This window comes from Macrotis lagotis, chromosome 3, assembly GCF_037893015.1.
Source record: "Macrotis lagotis isolate mMagLag1 chromosome 3, bilby.v1.9.chrom.fasta, whole genome shotgun sequence".
Lineage (NCBI taxonomy): Eukaryota > Metazoa > Chordata > Mammalia > Peramelemorphia > Peramelidae > Macrotis > Macrotis lagotis.
Window position 1 is genome coordinate 235,132,236 of NC_133660.1, and position 17,262 is coordinate 235,149,497.

The 17,262-nt window shown below is 40.2% G+C and overlaps 1 protein-coding gene across 16 annotated transcripts in view; it reads left to right on the plus strand.

Moving 5' to 3' along the window:
• The window catches only part of SOX6 (SRY-box transcription factor 6), a 640,189-nt gene that overhangs the window by 563,332 nt on the left and 59,595 nt on the right, over window positions 1–17,262 (plus strand). For all 16 annotated transcript variants that reach the window (XM_074230208.1, XM_074230209.1, XM_074230207.1 and 13 more), the window contains 2 exons: window positions 1,327–1,507; window positions 4,929–5,113. In XM_074230208.1, the coding sequence (XP_074086309.1) occupies window positions 1,327–1,507; window positions 4,929–5,113 (366 nt within the window). The remainder of the gene's footprint in view (window positions 1–1,326; window positions 1,508–4,928; window positions 5,114–17,262) is intronic.

A 17,262-nucleotide genomic window follows, 5' to 3' on the forward strand; every position in this document is an offset into this window, starting at 1 on the left:
TTCTCTCCTGAACTGTTTGATCTGGAAGGGCTCTTTGGATCCTCTAACATTTTCCTTTTTAAAGATGAGGAAACTGAGGTCTAGAGAATGAAAGAAATGGCCAGCTAGTAAGGAGCAGAGCTCAGTCTACTTTTTACATAGTTTGGGAAGTAGGGGGGGTGGGTGGGTGGGGTAGATTATTCTCTGTCCCCAGTCCTGCTGTGTGTTCTGAACAATGATGGTGAAAGCCTTTAAGGAGATAGCTCTTTCTCAGACCCCCAGGGGCCCTGGCAGCATGGTATTTATTATTCCCCAAGAACTTTTCTTTTAACATATAACAAAGCAAATCTTAGTTCTGAACATTTAAGTGAAAGTCTATATAATGTGTGAAGACTTCTTCCCTTTCCCATGCCGCCCCTCCCGCCCCTCCCCCATTAGAGTACTTTTGTATTAGACATTCTTGGGCTGAAGTAGGCTGAAAGAGAGGCTCTCAAGGCCTAGCTGAACTAGAACCAAAAGTGAGACGTTTGTCCTGTGTTCAGTGCAGATGGGCCACCGTCTCAAAATAAACATTCCATTAAAAATCATCAGGGCGGAATATAAAGTGAGAGAAAGACATTGTTTTCGGCCTGTAAAATAAATCGCGTATAGCATGGCCTGTAAAATGTAATTACAATGCTTGCTTGCTCTTTTCAAAAATTAATTTTAAACATGGGGAGAGTCCAGAATATAGACCATGAAGAGGGCACACACCCAGAAAGCCACATGGAAGACATGGCCAAGCTGCCATGTCCTGGGCAGGGACCCAGGAGGTGGGAGTGGGGGAGTGGGGTGGAGTGGGGGTGGGTTGGGGGAAAACTTTCCATGTTTCCATTTTTAAAAGACTCACAATTGTTTAAGCTAAAATTGTGATTTGGGGGGGAAAAATTCACCACAGTGCCTATTCATAGTCCCAGGATCTTTCTAGGGAGAGCAGGCACAAAAGCATCAAGGAGCTCCTGGAAATTTTAAATAATTCTTTGTAAATGCCCTAGGTTAATTTGGATCTCTGAAAACACATTAGGAAATTAAGCTGTAATGTGAGCTAATTCAAATTTTAATTTGGCAAAAAGAATGATCCAACTACATAGTTAATGTAAATAGAAGCATAACACAGAGAAATTAATGAGGTTTCCTTTCGATGAATCTTCAAGGAAGTAGATAATTAGCTTCTTTTGTTATTATTGGAGGAGAATGTGGCATTGTCTCCGAGGTGTAAAATAACTGTGGCTTACTAAGTGATAATGTGCTTCATTTGTCTTTCTTTTTTTTTTCTTTTTAATAATTATTTATGTTAAACTCTGGTAGGATGAAGCTGCACAGCCCCTGAATCTCTCAGCCCGACCCAAGACAGCAGAACCGGCAAAGTCTCCAACATCTCCCACGCAGAGCCTCTTCCCAGCCAGCAAAACCAGTCCAGTGAACCTGCCAAACAAGAGTGGCATTCCCAGCCCCATCAGAGGGAGCTTGGGAAGAGGATCCTCTTTAGGTAAACATCTGGGCTGGCCAGGGGCAAGAACCATGGAATAGACCTGCATCCCAAGAGCCTGGTGCTTCTCTGTCCCAGTGACAAGTCATTTTTTTTTTTTACTACTCTTTCCTCCCTTTTCAAAGGAGGGGGTTAGATTAGATAGGCTAGGTGTGGTTGCCTTCCAACTCTAACCTCAAAGTCCTACCAGCTACTGATCGAAATGTGACAGTGGAAAGAGGATCAGCTTTGGTGTTGGCACTTTCTGGGTTTGAATCTCCACTATTGCCGCTTGAGTGGTCTTGGGCACGTCTGTTTGCTGCTCTGAAATTTACAGGCCTTGGATGACATGCCCTTAAAGTTCCCTTCCAGTTCACAATCAATGGATTGGTAAAGAAGGAATGTAGAAAAATGGAAGAAAGAAAGCTTTAGGTTCAAGTTTCAGGTCTTACATGATAACACCCAGGTGCCTTTGGGTTACTCAAGGAAACCCAGGTTTCTTTACTTATCAAATGGTGAGATTGAGCTCAGTAATCTTTAAAGTCTCTTCCATTTCTAAATTCTTTGAAAGGGCCACACGGTAGTGGACCTCACTCAAATCCTCTGTAGTGACCAGAGGGGAAGCTAACCTTTACACCAGCTCATCAATTCCCCTGGGAGAGCAATGTGGACATTTTCGAATTCCCAGATTCCAATTTAAGAAAAAAAAATCAGAAACTGTATTAATCACCTAGTGGTAAGACCCTTATCCTCAAAATTTATATTTATTTGTATCACATGCATGATACAAATGCATGATCATATGTAAGTTATAAATGTATACATATGTATAATTTGTATTATATGCTAAATGATTAAGATGATCTTTTTCAAGATTACTCAGAATTAGATTATGAGTAGCATGGGGACTCTTAAACCTCCCACATGGATGGGCACATGCACACATGTGTTCACAACAGCATGTGCCCCTAGCCCCTACCCCCCAGCCCCCCAGCCGCTCCTGCCCAGGGTGTTCTTGGATGCCCTGCCAGCTGGTTTTTCCCAGCTGGCTGACTGGCGTGGTAACATTAAGTATGAACATGCATGCGTCTGTCTGTCTGCTGGGTAGAGCTTGAGCTTGGCTCTAGACAGGTGGATCAAGTTAAAACTTTACCGCAGCCGCCTAAACTTATGAGGCAGCGAATAATTGCTATCTTTTGGTCTAAAATTGGAAAATCTGATCCAAAGCACTAATTTTGCCTACAATAAAAATGCAACTCATGGAGGAAAATTAGTTTGTTTGATATAGCTATTTCTCCTCTCTCTCTCTCTCTCTCTCTCTCTCTCTCTCTCTCTCTCTCTCTCTGTCTGTCTCTGTCTGTCTCTCTCTGTCTCTCTCTGTCTCTCTCTCTCTCTCTCCCTCTCCTGTCTTCCATGGATGGCAAGGAGAGTAAATATTGAGCCTCCCTCCCTTCCCAGCCTTGTCCTATTAATGCTATGCCCACGCAGGCAGCCCCACTGCTGTTCCAATGGGGGCTGAGAGCGGCAAGTGTTGAGGAGAGGGGGTAGACAGAGACTGGCATTCTCTTTGTAAATAACTTAGGCAGCAGGATCTAGAGAATGCCTCATTAGCTATCTGCAGCAGTTTGGGGATTCGTCCTGGCTGCAGGAGGGGCTACTATGGATCACCTCCCTCCCAGGCTTTCCTACAGTGACTGGACTCTCTCTCTCTCTCTCTCTCTCTCTCTCTCTCTCTCTCTCTCTCTCTCTCCCCTCTCTCTCATTGTCTCTCACCATCTCTTGCTCTTTGTCTCTGTATTTCTCTTTCTATTTCTGTCCCTGTCTTTGTCTCCTTGTCTCTCTGACTCTCTTGTTCTTTGTCTCTGTCTCTTTCTTTCTCTCTCTTTCTGTCCCTCTCTGTCTCTTTTTCTGTCTCTCTTTCAATATTTCTGTCCCTCTCTGTCTCTCAGTATCTGTATCTCTGTCTCTCTCCCTCTATTTTTATCTTCTCTTTCTTTGTCTTCTCCACTTTGTGTCCGTCTCTCTGTCTCTGTCCCCTCCATCCCCTTTACTCTCTCTTTCCCTTTCTATTTTTCTCTCTTTACCTCTTCACTCTCTGCTCTTGAACACATCTTTGATGCATTTCTATGGATTACTGGAGACTGTTCTCCTCCAGCACACACACAAAACTTCATATCAAAGTGTGGAACTAATCATCGTCAGAGGTAGAAAGGAGTAAGGTTGGCCTCTGGATATAAGCCTTAGTGCCAAATTGGCAAAGGTGAAGCTAGGCAGGCCAAGAGTGCTAGGAACTCCTCCCAAAGAGGATGATGATAATAATATTAATACTCTTAGCACTAAAGATGCAATATAGTATAGAGGTTTGTGCTTATAATATTGACTTTAGAGTCAAGAACTCTCAGGTTAGACCCTTTCCTCAGATATTAGCTAGCTCTCTGACCCTGGATAGGTCATAACTTCCATGAAACCATTTCAGTGCCAGGCCTGGAGTCAGGAAGACTCATCTTCTTGAGTTCAGATCTGGTCTCAGACCTTACTAACTCTGTGATCCTGGGCAAGTCACTTAACTCTGTTTCTCTCAGTATCCTCATCTGCAAAATGACCTGGAGAAAGAAATGGTCAACCATTTCTTTCTCTTCCTTTTGTGACCCCCTCAAAACTTACTCACAGCAAAAGATTCCACTGGAGTTGTCAAAGGACCTCCAAATAGGGGTCATGAAGGATTGTATAGGATTGAACAACCTCAAAGATGGGAGTGATGATGGCATCCACCATGTAGGTTGTCAGGAAGATCAAATGAGACAGCATATGTACAGTGATATGCAAACTCTAAAAATGTTTTTTCCATATCAACTCTGATTATTATGACTACTCTTTAAATAGCTCACATTCAAGTGACAGTTTCAGAAACTCTTTGCAAACATTAGCTGGATTAGGTGGGTGCTAGCAGCCACCAGTACTTCAAAAAAATCTTTGTCATAATAGTCACATTGATATGAACCCCATCTCCAGCTATAGGGATGCTCCTTGAAGCACTTTTGTGCCCGTTTTACAGATTCATAAATTGAATTTTAAGAGAAGAGTTTTCAGCCGGGAACATGTTCAAGGCCACAGAATTAGTAAGGTCAAGACCTACATTGTTCCTCATCATTCCTTCCTAGCAATGGAAGCGGATTCACTTCAATTTGAGCAGGTTTGCATAATGGATTCTGTTCTGCTTACTGGGAGTTAGTATCTCTCCCCCGCCCCCATTTAATAATATACATCGAGACTGTGAGAGGGTAGGGGCAGGGGAGCAGAATGTCATTTATTGGTCCCCACCAGTGACCTCATCCTCATGCCCACTCTATCTGATTTGGCAGGATAGTTGGTCAGTGATGGTATTGACCTTCCTGTGTTGCCACCACCCAGGCTTCCTAACAAGGACATCCTGTATTTGCAGATATCCTGTCCAGTCTCAACTCGCCTGCCCTATTTGGGGACCAGGACACAGTGATGAAAGCCATTCAGGAGGCTCGGAAGATGAGAGAACAGATCCAGCGGGAGCAGCAACAACAGCCTCATGGCATCGATGGCAAGCTGGCCTCCATGAATAACACAGGCCTGAACAACTGCAGGAATGAAAAGGTAAGAGGGAGAAGGAGGAAGCAAGATTACACCTGCTTCAGACCCGACTCCTAGGCAGCACAATGAAAGGCACCCCTGGGCAGAGGGTACTACACCTTCATCTTCCAGCCAGGTGAAGCTTTGCCCTTGCTGTACAGTTCAAGAGCTGCTCACACCCGAGCCACCTCACTCACTTTGGGATCAGCATTGGGGGTCTGCGGCATTGTTGCCTCAAGCTTGAACTCCAACAGAAGCTGGAAAAACCACCCCCTCCAAAAAAAGGAAAAAATTGGTCCCACATATTTTTTCCATAGGCAGCACCCACTGGAGCATGTGCACATGTGCTAATAGGCTCACAGTATGAATCTATGCTTCTGTCTGAAGATGTGGAGATGTAACACTGGGGGGTGGGGAACAGACCCTGTACCCCTTCTCCCCTCCTACATCGACTCTCTTAAGTTACTTAGTGTATCAAGGGATGTGATGGCCTGAGATGCAGGCTACAGGAGTGTCCATGGTCACTTTCTGGAAACTCTTGAATTTTTAAGAAAAGAGTGAACACTTGGAATATGTAGGTTTCTGGGATGGATCATTTTGTTGTGATGAATTGGCCAAAGGTAGAGGGAAGAGAAGGAAGCCCCCAAGATGAATGTCCCCCCAGCTTTTTAGTCTTCCTGACACTGGCTGTCTAAACTGTCAATTTGTATCAGGCCAGGCAGAGTGCAGCAATTAAAAAACGATGGGTGGTTGATTGACAACTCAACCAGTCAGTGGCATTGATGAAAAGAGACAGAGGGAGGGAGAAAAGGAAGGAGGGGAAACAATTATCTTGGCCCCCTGCTCCCCCTACTTCTTCCCTGTTTTCCCTCCTCCCCTCAACATTGGTGTGTATTCTTTACAGACCTGGGGAGATCTAAGAGAGTAAAAAACAAAGATATCCTTATTTACTCACTATTATTAGCTCTGACCCTTCATCATTAATTCAGTTCAACAAAAATCAATTGAAACCTAATATGTACTAGAGATTAAAAAAACAATCTTTGCCTTCAAGAAACTTAAATTCTACTACAGGTAATCATAGGTTTGTTAGATCTTTTGCTGTGAGCAGGTTTTGATAGGGTAACAAAAGGAAGAGGGAGAAAGTCAAAAAGAGAAGCATGTCTGACTTGTAGATTCTGGAAGAACAAGGGGAAAAGGACATAGAACCAAGTCAGGGAAATGATATAGAAAATGAAGACTTGGGAAAATGTCCATTCCTCTGGTTTCCCAGCTCTGAAAAGAACAGGACTCTATGAATAGTCATGTATGCAAATTTAAATTGGTTTATTGCTTTACTAAAAGTTGGTAGACTTGAACTCTTTTATTATTGTTACTGTTAGTATTATTCAATATTTCAAGAAGAAATACATTTCTATAGTATCAACAGTTTGCCCAATGTTTTCTTCATATCTCTGTTAGATGAGTAGAATAAAAATTATTATCCTCATTTGGCACATAAGGAACTCAGAAAGATGAAGTAACTAGAGTCACATATCTAAGAACTGTCTCTTCTTCAATATTATGATGCTGTGTTTTCTCTGGTTCACACATCTCTACCTTCTTAGTCTTTGTTTGATTCCAGTGACCAAAACCATTATTGTACAGTCTAAAAGGATACTGCCTTGGGCATTTTTACTGGTGACAGGGAAATACAAATATGACTTTTATTAATGTTCTTGGTATTATAAGCATTTAAAATGGAATATGTGTAGATGATGATTTGATTTGGGGAAAAACTAAAGGAAATTCAGTGTCATTATCAGAATTCAGTTTTCAAGCTTGGCCCACACTGTGCAAAGTTAAATCTGTAGCCTGGACCCCATGTAGTCAGGCAAATCTCTGTCCTCCAGAGTGAATTGGTGTTAGACTGGACCTCCCTTCAAGTTTGTGATTCACCCCTTGGTCAGACACCACAACCCTATGATTCTAAAGGCTCATGCACAGTTGGAATGGAATGGAAGCAGCAGCATAGCCAGGATCCAATTTGAATACTACAAGCTAATTTCAAGTTTATTTTCATATGTATTTTGCCTTCTTCATCTAGAACAGAGGTCCTTAAGGTCCACTGATACCCTAGGGGATATGTGGATAGATTTCAAGGGTTCCTTGAACTTGGACGGGGAAAAAAAAAGAAAATAATTTTAGTTTTCACTAAAACTTGTGCTATTTCCTTCAATTATTTAGAAAAAAATTATTTTGAGAAAGGATTCTTGGGGCTTCACCAGACTGCCAAAGGGGTCCCTGATACATACATACACACACACACACACACACACACACACACACACACACAATTAAAAATCCACACACATAAGATTCTAAAATGCTAATATCTTATTTTGGAAAGAATAGATAGAAACAAAGGAGACCAGGAAGCAAGGGATGATATTCTGCCTTTCCCAATTGCAATTATATTCTTTAAAACACCCACATTTGACATTTTGATGTGATATACATATAAAACACAAATTTTCCTCAAATGTGATATGTCTATTCATATACATTTATTGCATATCCATATAATGCATGTATATGTATCTACAATAAGCTTTGAAGCATATATATACATATGTATATATATATATATATATGTGTATATATATATATATATATATATATATATATATATATATATATACACAAATATATTTACCCCTGGAGATGTTACAGTCTATTGGACAAATCCATATTTTGGCACTTTAAAATGAAAGATTTTTGAGCTGCTGGGCGTTCTGGTTGGCTGTGTCCCTGGGTGGTTAGGGATTGTTAAATATGTAGTTTGTAGGCACAATAGACTGTAACGGCACCTTGGGAGGGGTTCTGCTCCATGGTTTCAGGGTGGCTTGTGTCCATGGGCTGGGAAAGGCCTGTCGACACAAAGTACTTTTGGAAAAAGTGACTGTTCAGGGCTCTTGCCTTCTCAACCAAGAAAATTCCTCCATTTCAAGTCCAGGTCTAACTCCCTAGAGCAGTTAGATCACACTCAAAGCCAAACTTTGCCCCAAATTTTCTGTTTTGTCATCTAATCTATAAAGTATTTTATGTATGACATTTCAAGATTGAATTTAAATTTTTTTTTTTTTTTTTTGCTCTATAGAATCAGGGAGGACTGAAGTGGGAAGCTGGGCCTTGGTAGCAAAAGAGCAGTGATTATTATTAACAGGGTCACTTTGGCTTTTGCAATTCAAACACAGTACCTTAGTGTTCCCCTAAGACTTCAACAGACCAGCTATCTACATGGACATGGATAGTCAGATGGCAAGGAGTCTTACAGTGATGTCATGACCTTATTGGATTGATAGTTGTCTTCTGATCCAACCAGTGATTCAAATGTTAGCCTTTGAATAGTCTGGTTGCTCAGTTGAATGAATGCGATTTGAGGCTCTAGGACACATTGTACAGGGGTGGCAGGAGCAGGTGGGGCTCTTGTTGCCTTACCATGTCATAGTTTCCTCAACTAGTACTAGAGGTCTAGACTGCCAGGGCTTCCTTCCTGCCTCACAAAGATACTTTGAGAGTCAACAATTGCTGGGCGGGAAGGAATTGGAGAAACCACGAAGTACAATTCCATTTTGTTGTTCAGTGGTTTCCTTTGAGTTAGACTCTCTATGACCCGATCTGGGGTTTTTTTTTTGGCAAAGATACTGGAGTGGCTTGCCATTTCCTTCTCTGGCTCATTTTACAGATGAGGAAACCAAGTCAGGGTGGAGTGACTTGCCCAGGGTCACACAGCTAGTGAATGTCTGAGGCCAGTTTTGAACTCGGGAAGATGAGTCTTCCTGACTCCAGGCTCAGAGCTCTATCCACTATGGTACCATTGGTACCATTCCATTTTTTATGCCCCATTCCATTTTTACAGATAAAGAAATTGAGCCTGGGGCTAAAACATTTTTCCTGCCTACGAGGGGGTCAGAATGTTCTGAGTTCAGATCTAATTTTGGATACTTGCTAGTTATGTAACCTTAAGGTAAATCACTTAAAAAAAAAATCCCTGTTTGCCTCAGTTTACTCAGCTATAAAATGAAGATAATAACCCTCTCAGGGTTGTTAGGAGTGATAATAATAATGGTGATGTGAAATAATGATATAGTGCTTAACACAGTTCCTAACATATAGCAAGTTTTATGTAAATGTTAGCTATTTTTCATAGAAATGTTAGATGACATCATCATTGTGCTGTCAGCCTTCTCCTACTTTTTGGAAGGAATGTAGTTTGAAATCATCCTAACACAAGGCCCTGTGCTGCCGTCATTCTTTTATAACAAATGTTCTACAGCTTGTGAACCTCTGGACCATACTCTTTGAGCCTCAGTTGTGAGGAAGACTTCACTAGCGGGCCCTTGGTTTTCTTACAGCATTAAATTCTGTAATTGAAAAGGCAGAATTATCACCCAAGATTTTTTTAAATTCCTACTTTCCTGTATGACAACTAAAACTGAAAATAGCCTGCTAATATTTCTTTAAGAATTCTTTTGCAATGACTTTGGAAAGGTGCTATAGTACAAATATAATTTCTTTCCTTTTTACAGATGAGGGAAACGGAGGCACAGTGGGAATGAAGCTAATTTGCCCAGAATCACACATATAGTAAATAAATATGTTAGGATTTGAACCTAAGACCCCTGACTCCAAGCCCAGTGTTCTTTCTTCAGGCTCAACCTGGCAAAGAGATAGTTCATGGTCCTTATGTAGGGTTTTAAAAAAGAAAAATAGACATCTAACCCCTGAAGTTCCATAGCCTTGATCTACCAATTCCAGAAGTAGCCATTTATTTTCTGAAAATTCAGCAATCTCTATTTCTCCCCTTCTCCCCGTCTGTCCTCCTCACCCACTGGGCTTGCTAGGACTCTCAGCTGATGTAACACTGCCCCCTTTGATTTAGAAGTGGAAAACAAACTGGACGCCAAGCCAGCCTTCAGCCTGGCAGTGATGTGGTTTCCTTACAGCTCCAGAATTGATTCAGATATTCATTGTTGCATGCCAGGATAAGTTTAGGCGTGAGATCAATACAGCCTGCCCAACAATGAGGAAAAGGAGGGCGGTGAAGGCATTGTTCACCAGGGCGTGTTTGGAATGAACTCTGTGCCCAAGTAGCCAGGTTGGGGAGGGTGGTGCCAGCTATTGCTCACAGGTGAACAGAGCCAGGTGAGTCAGGATTATCACTTGGGTTTCAATTGTTCCACGTGTTCAGCGGCTGCAGGTTTCTTACTCAGCTCTGATGGGTCTGAAGTCCCCGACATGATGCTGGTCCCCATTGTCATAGAGGACCCAAGGCAGAGTTAGATGTGTTCTGTGTGACAGTGTCATGATTATATATACACTTAACAGCATGGAAGAACACACACACACACACACACACACACACACACACACACACACACACTGATACCCCAAGCTCCATTTCTTTGATGCAACCAAATGTTTGTCATCTAGAAATTCAATCTGAGCATTTTATAGGTAGGAAAAAGAAAGTTCTAGGGACAATATAATACAATAGAAAGACCCTGAGCTTGGAAAATGTGGCTTCTATATCTGCTTTTGCCTCTTTCCACCTGCTGCACATTAGGATAGATTCATTATGTTCTCAAGTCCCAGTTTTCTTATCTGTAAAATGGGAGCAAAACTACTTCTCCCTATCTCACATGAGAATAAAGGAGTTCATAGGTCCCTAGGTTTCAGAACTATAAAGTACTGCAGATAGGTGACTTGTTATTATTTCTGATGACCAGACTTTGACCATGATGCTAGGATGTAAATACCTTGGTAGCAGGGCTGGGGGACAGGGAGGGTGCTGGCTGATTCTAATCTTCATGTTTCTCCTGCTATAAAAGTTGTATAATCAAAGAAGCATAAAATCTTAGAGGTGGATGAGAACTCAGAGAGTTCTAGGACCAGGGAGTTTAGAGTCACAAGTTTAAGGTAGGTTGTCTCAAACACATGAGATATGATCATGTCTCTGACATATAACCATGAATTTTCCAACATCTCATAAGAAGTAAGTAGCAGAAGTGGGATAAAACCCAGATTTTCTGATTCCATAATTAGAGAAAAAAACAACTAAACCCTGATGTTCCAGATGATAGACTGGTCCACTTTGGAGGTACCCATTTATTTTCTGAAAATGTGGAATTCTCTGCTTTTTACTTTACAGAAATTTCTCTTTACACTTGGCTGCTGAGTAGGAATCTTTCCATTGTAGTGTTTTAAGACTAACCTACTCTTTATAAAAAGCTACGGAACTAATTCAACTTTAAAGTCAGAGCTATAAATCACAGTCTTAATGGAGTGAATGGAAAACAATTTAGGGGTAAAAAGTCATAGTTATTAACTGGCAACTAACATTTCTGTAGTGTCTTAAAATTTCTGAGCCCTTGCTGTGCTTTACCTCATTTGAGCCTCAAGACAGACTTGTTAGGGAAATGCAGTAAGGATTGTATTGCCCATTTTACACATAAGGGAAGTCTCAGAGAGGTCCAGTGATCAAATAGCTAGGGTGTGTCAGTTCAAGAGTACCATTGTACCAAACTCTGTGTATGTGTGGGTGTGATGCACATTTCGTTAGTCTATGATGTGCATTCTTGAATCTCTATAGATCCATCAGAAGACAGTGGTAAGCATCATGCAACCAAAGGAGCTTCCCTGAAGAGAGGAGTTATTATATTATTTTAATCTCTTTCTAGAGTACCTCTTTTGTACATGAAAATACAGATGATTTCTCTGAAGGGGCAGAATCCAAGAAATAGGTCTTTTGCTTCACAAGGTGGAAAACCAACACTTGTAATACACAATTTTTGCACAAATTTCCCCAAAGGAAATTTTAAGAAGTCAGATTGGACAAATAATAGTATTTCATAGAGTTGGTTCACAACCATATGACAAATCCTTTCAAATGTCCTTAGGAGCGCAACCCACTTAGTTGATATTACCTCTCCTTACACTGGGTATATTTTAACTGTATTTGTGTTACCTTTTAATACAGGTCGGAAAAGGAAAATGAATACAGGTTGGAGTAGGGAAATGAAGACCTTTAGACCTGTCTACTGCATTAGAATCATTGAGAACAACACAGAAAAATATATAATAGTAACTTTGCTCATCATAATAGTATCAGAGAGATACCTCAGAGGTTGTTTATCTCATTCAAACTCTACATTTTGCAGTTTAGGAAACTCTGGTCCAGCTAAGGACCTTCAGTGTCTTAATCACATTCTTAGAATTAACCCTTTGTATGATGCTAACTCTTCTGTCTCCCAGTCCATTGTTCTATAGTTCATACTACCTCTTTGCCTAATTCTTTTTAACTGTACCTTTATTGAAACATGCAGAGTGGTACACTGGATAGAGGAATGATTGTGTGACCCTTGAGAAGTCATTAGGTCTCTCCTTACTCTGGACCACTCTATAAGACTATGCATAGCAAGAGATGGTATCGATCTCTTTTCTTAGAAGCTTCCTCACCAAGGAGTTCGAACTGAAATCACCTCCTAGGTCCAGTCTCTCTCCTTGTATTCTTCCCTATTTATTATAAGGTTCACACTTAGAACAGAAGACTCAGGAGCTCACATTTATATTGCACTTAACTCACAATATTCTTGAGAAGTCCATAGTACATATATTATCATACTCATTATACAGATGAAGAAACTGAGACTTTCCAGCCAGGTTGGGGTAAGGTGGGGTGGGGAGTTTGTCACATAGGGAATGCTGGAGTTGAGATTTGAAACTAGCTCTTGTGACTGAAAGTCCAGTACTCAGAATTATAGAACATTAGAATGGAAAGCAACCTTAGAGATCATTCAATCTGACTTCCTTATTTAAAAAAAATGGAAGAAGCTGCTATTGAGGTTAACTGACATGCCTAAAGTTATTATTGATATCATTATTATTAATCACGAAAGCAATTTTATATACATATATGCATATTATATAATCTAAATTAAAAACTTTGAAATATACAGTATATGTAATATATTTATACATTAAACATAGTATATATGTATATAACAAAATATATAACTGATTTATATATAAATACATAATATTTAATACATAAAATCAAAGTACTTTTATAGATTTCATCCCTTATTATCCTCACAGTCTATGATTTGTAATAAGGTAAAAATTATTCTCTTCATTTCGTAGAAAAGAAAAAGGAGGCCCAAGAAGGTTGATTCACAATTTTGTCCATGGTCACAAAATTAGTATTGAAGGGAGAATCTGAACCCAAGACTTCCTAAGTTCAAATCCAGATCTCTCCCAGACCCAAACCTGTGCTTTTTATTCCAAGACCAAAGCCAACGCTCTTTCTAAATTACCATGCTTTCTGTTAATCCAAGAAAAAAAAATCTGATTGTAGATTAATACTACCGTATCAGAGTGTTACAAAAATAAAGTGTGACTTATTCTGATGGGATGCTAAAGATGTCTTTTCTTTCTACTATACTTTTCCATTTTTTTCCCCTGTCCTGTCATTTTCTTTCACATTCTCAGATAACTGAAGGGATGAAAAGAACTGATCTCCTATGGGAGGCCATAGCGGTCTGTATTTCTCTAGATTGATCTTTGCTTGAAGTTAATTGAAATCCTCCCCTTTCCTTATTAAGGACCTCTGCCTCTCCTCTCTTTCCTGTCTTTAGATCAGGCCTGTTGTAGAGTAAGCATTTTGGCAAAAATGCAGGAATAAACACACCCACAAAGCTAATCATCCTTGAATTATCCCACATGTCATGAATGACTAACATGATAAACAGGATATCCTCACCAGGCGTGACACATGCGGTGTCAGGGAAGTTGGTGTCATGGATCCTGGGCATCAGATGGATTGGATGTTGGTAGCCACTCACCCAAGGCAGCTTATTTATAAGTCATACCTGAGAAAAGCTCCTAGCTTCCCCCATCCAAATTTCTTACCCTGCAAATTACCAATGCTCCTCAGGTGATTTGGAACACTCAAGTGATACTGAACCATTTTTAAACATTTGAGTTGAACAAAATTCAAAATACATATGGTCAGAAATTTTTCAGCTAATTCTTTTAAATATATTAAAGAAAATTTGATAAATATTTATTTTAGTTTCTTGATAACACTAGAGAAACTGGATTGGAGTTCTTTGATTCCTGGGAAACCTTCTATGAAGAATCTTTAATAACAAAAGCAACAAAATAAAAGGGCAAATTGGATTTTTCAAAATGAAGTAAAGCTTGGAAATGCAATGTTTCATTTCAGTGTAAAATACTAAACTACTAAAGAAGCATGGATTATTTCTAAATGTTATCCTTGGACTCTATACAGATTCCTGATTTTAATAAAACTCATAACTAGGATAAGGGCAACTGGGACTTTTTCATAACGGCACCAGAATTTAGAGGTAGACAAAAACTATCTTCACTAGCATAAAACAGCTTAGTTTAATACAAAGTTAGCCAGAATTACTAGTTAGTAGGTATTTTTCCCTCTAAGCATATAATATTTCAGATGAACTCCTTTCTGCTTATCCCTAATTCTTTCCCACCCCTCACCTGTGGTTTCTGACACTTGACATGAGTACAGGCATTACTAGTTAGTTCTGATTGTAAAAACCAAAATTAAATAGAGAAGCAAAAGAGGTCTAAGCTAGAAGGGACTCTAGAGACCATGTGGTTGTACAGCTTCCTTATTTGAGACTACCACAGTTCAGAGAGAGGAAGGGATTTGTTCAGGAACATATAGGATATTATTGCTTAAGTCAGGATTAGGACAGAGATCTCCTGACCTTGTGCTCATTCTACTATGCCATACTGCCCCAGGGCATAGGAAAATACATTTTTAGGCTTCTTAGAAAAACATAATCAGCCAACCAAAGTCACATTGTGCCTCCTCAGATCCACTTGCAATGCTAGCTGCTCCCTAGTAATCTTGAAAGAAGATCAACAGAAGAAGGAGGCACAGCATCCATTATGTTGACTCTAGCCTCAGGGGCTTCATTTGCCAATGAGAGTTTCTCTTGCATTGCTGGGTCTTAGCCCTGGAAGCTTTGACTGAGACTCAGGGGATGCTCTGGGTCTCTGGAGAATATAGTTTCTGCTCAATCATTGAATTTCTGGAGGCCCTGGCACAAGTCACTTAATCTCAGTTTTACTGTTTCAACTAAACTGTGGAGAACCTCACTATTTAGAGGGATCTAAAACGACCTTTAAAAATTCTTTTTGCCTGATGGCCTAATAATAGGTAGCATATTTGACAACCAAGCCCAATTTGGCTTTGTTCAGCTCTTTTCTATATCAGTGCATTAGACATTGGCATTCCTTGTACCAGCAGACCCTGGAAGGAGGATGTCATTCTGTGTATCCTTGGCATCCTTTCTGGGAGGCCTGGAGGTGGGACCTGGCCCTTAACCCCATTGATGGCCCAGCTTGTACCTTCTCCCTCCCTTCTAAACCAACCTGCCTCTGATCATCACACATCTGTTATTGTCAGCTCTTTGCCAGAATTACATTTTGAGCTGCATTCCAGTCAGCATCTTTAGATGCTCATGAATAAGATTAAGGCCCCCTAAATGCTTTCTACCCCACAAGGGACAGCCCTTTATCGAGGGATTACCCTCTTGTATTTATTTCTGAAAGCCTTCTAAGCTCTTTCCGCCTTATTATTAGTGAGATCAGCAGCATCAATCCTGAGATGCCACAAAGGGCATCTTTTAAAACACATTCCCCTGGGGCCACAACTCTCCATTTCCCCCAGGTAGCAGGAGGCCCCATGGTCCTTCTCAGCAAACTTGCTCACCCTTTGGCTGCCTTATTTTTTTCCACCATAAGGGATTTTCCTCAAAAGAAAAAACCTAAGTTGAGAAAAATTGATTCGGGATAGAATGGTGTTCATGCCTCATTCTGTCACTGCAGGTTAGTTACCCTAAATTTTTCCACCTGTAAATCAGGCATAGTCATAATAATAATAATAATAATAATAATAATAATAATAATAGTATCCAAGGGTGTAAAGAATAACAATTATCCAGAAACATACACACACACACACACACACACACACACATTTGTATGTAACACCCTTTTATGTTTATGTTTATGGTGAAAAGGTCCTTCTTGTTATTCCTTGCACATAAATTCTATTTCATGACTGAATGTTTTCACTGACTTTTCACTGGAACTTCTCCTCATCTCAGCCTCCTAGCTTCCCAGGCCTCCTTGAAAGCCCCACCACAGTCCTATCTTCATCAAAAGGGCTTTTCAGGCCTTAATCTTAGTACCTTCCTCAATTTATTCTGTCTAAATCTTGTCTATATGGAATGAGTTGCATATTGTTTACCCCTTCAACTGGGAGCTCCCTGAAAGTAGGGTCTGTTTTTTTTTGTTGTTGTTTTTTTCTCTGAATCCTTTCTTTTTTTATTTCTTTGTATAATTTATCATAGGGCCGGACACACTTTGCTTAATAAAAACTAGTTGACTGAGTAGCACTACATATATTAGCTGTTGGATCAGAAGATTAATCGCAATTGTACAATGCAAAGGCATTTCAATGGAATGGAATACCAGATTTTAAAGTGAAGTCAGTTTGTTATACACTTTCTATTTCCTTGAGTTGTCAGAAATTCTTTTCTGGTGCCATACAATGGCATTCATGAAGCAAGTACTTAGACTCTGTGGAGTTTAAAATCTGCTAGGAACATGATCTTTTTAATCCCAATAACTCCCTGCAAAGGAGATTAGTGGAAAGAATATTGTTGTTTTCATTTTAAGGCGGGGGATGCTGATCCAAATGAGGCAAAATGACTTTTCCCAGATCCACGCAGTGACTTACTCTACCTTCTGGGAAAAAACCCAAGCCCTCCCTTGACTCCAGTGTTGCTGTTTTAACTCACATAGACTTCTCAGGACCAGAGATATAAGATGCCCATTGTTATCATTAATAAATGGCTACTGCCTGTGGTGAACTCACATGCTCTGGGGGTCTAGCAACATTTAAGGCACAGACCTTGAATTAGAAGAGCTTAAAGTCTAATTATAAAGTTAAATCCCTTGCCTTTGAGATACAAGATCAAATGGCTAATGTGTCCCTAAAGGACACAGATTGTAAGTGAAAATTAGTGGTGCATAATGGAAAGACTATGGGACCTAAAATCTGGAGATGTGTGTTT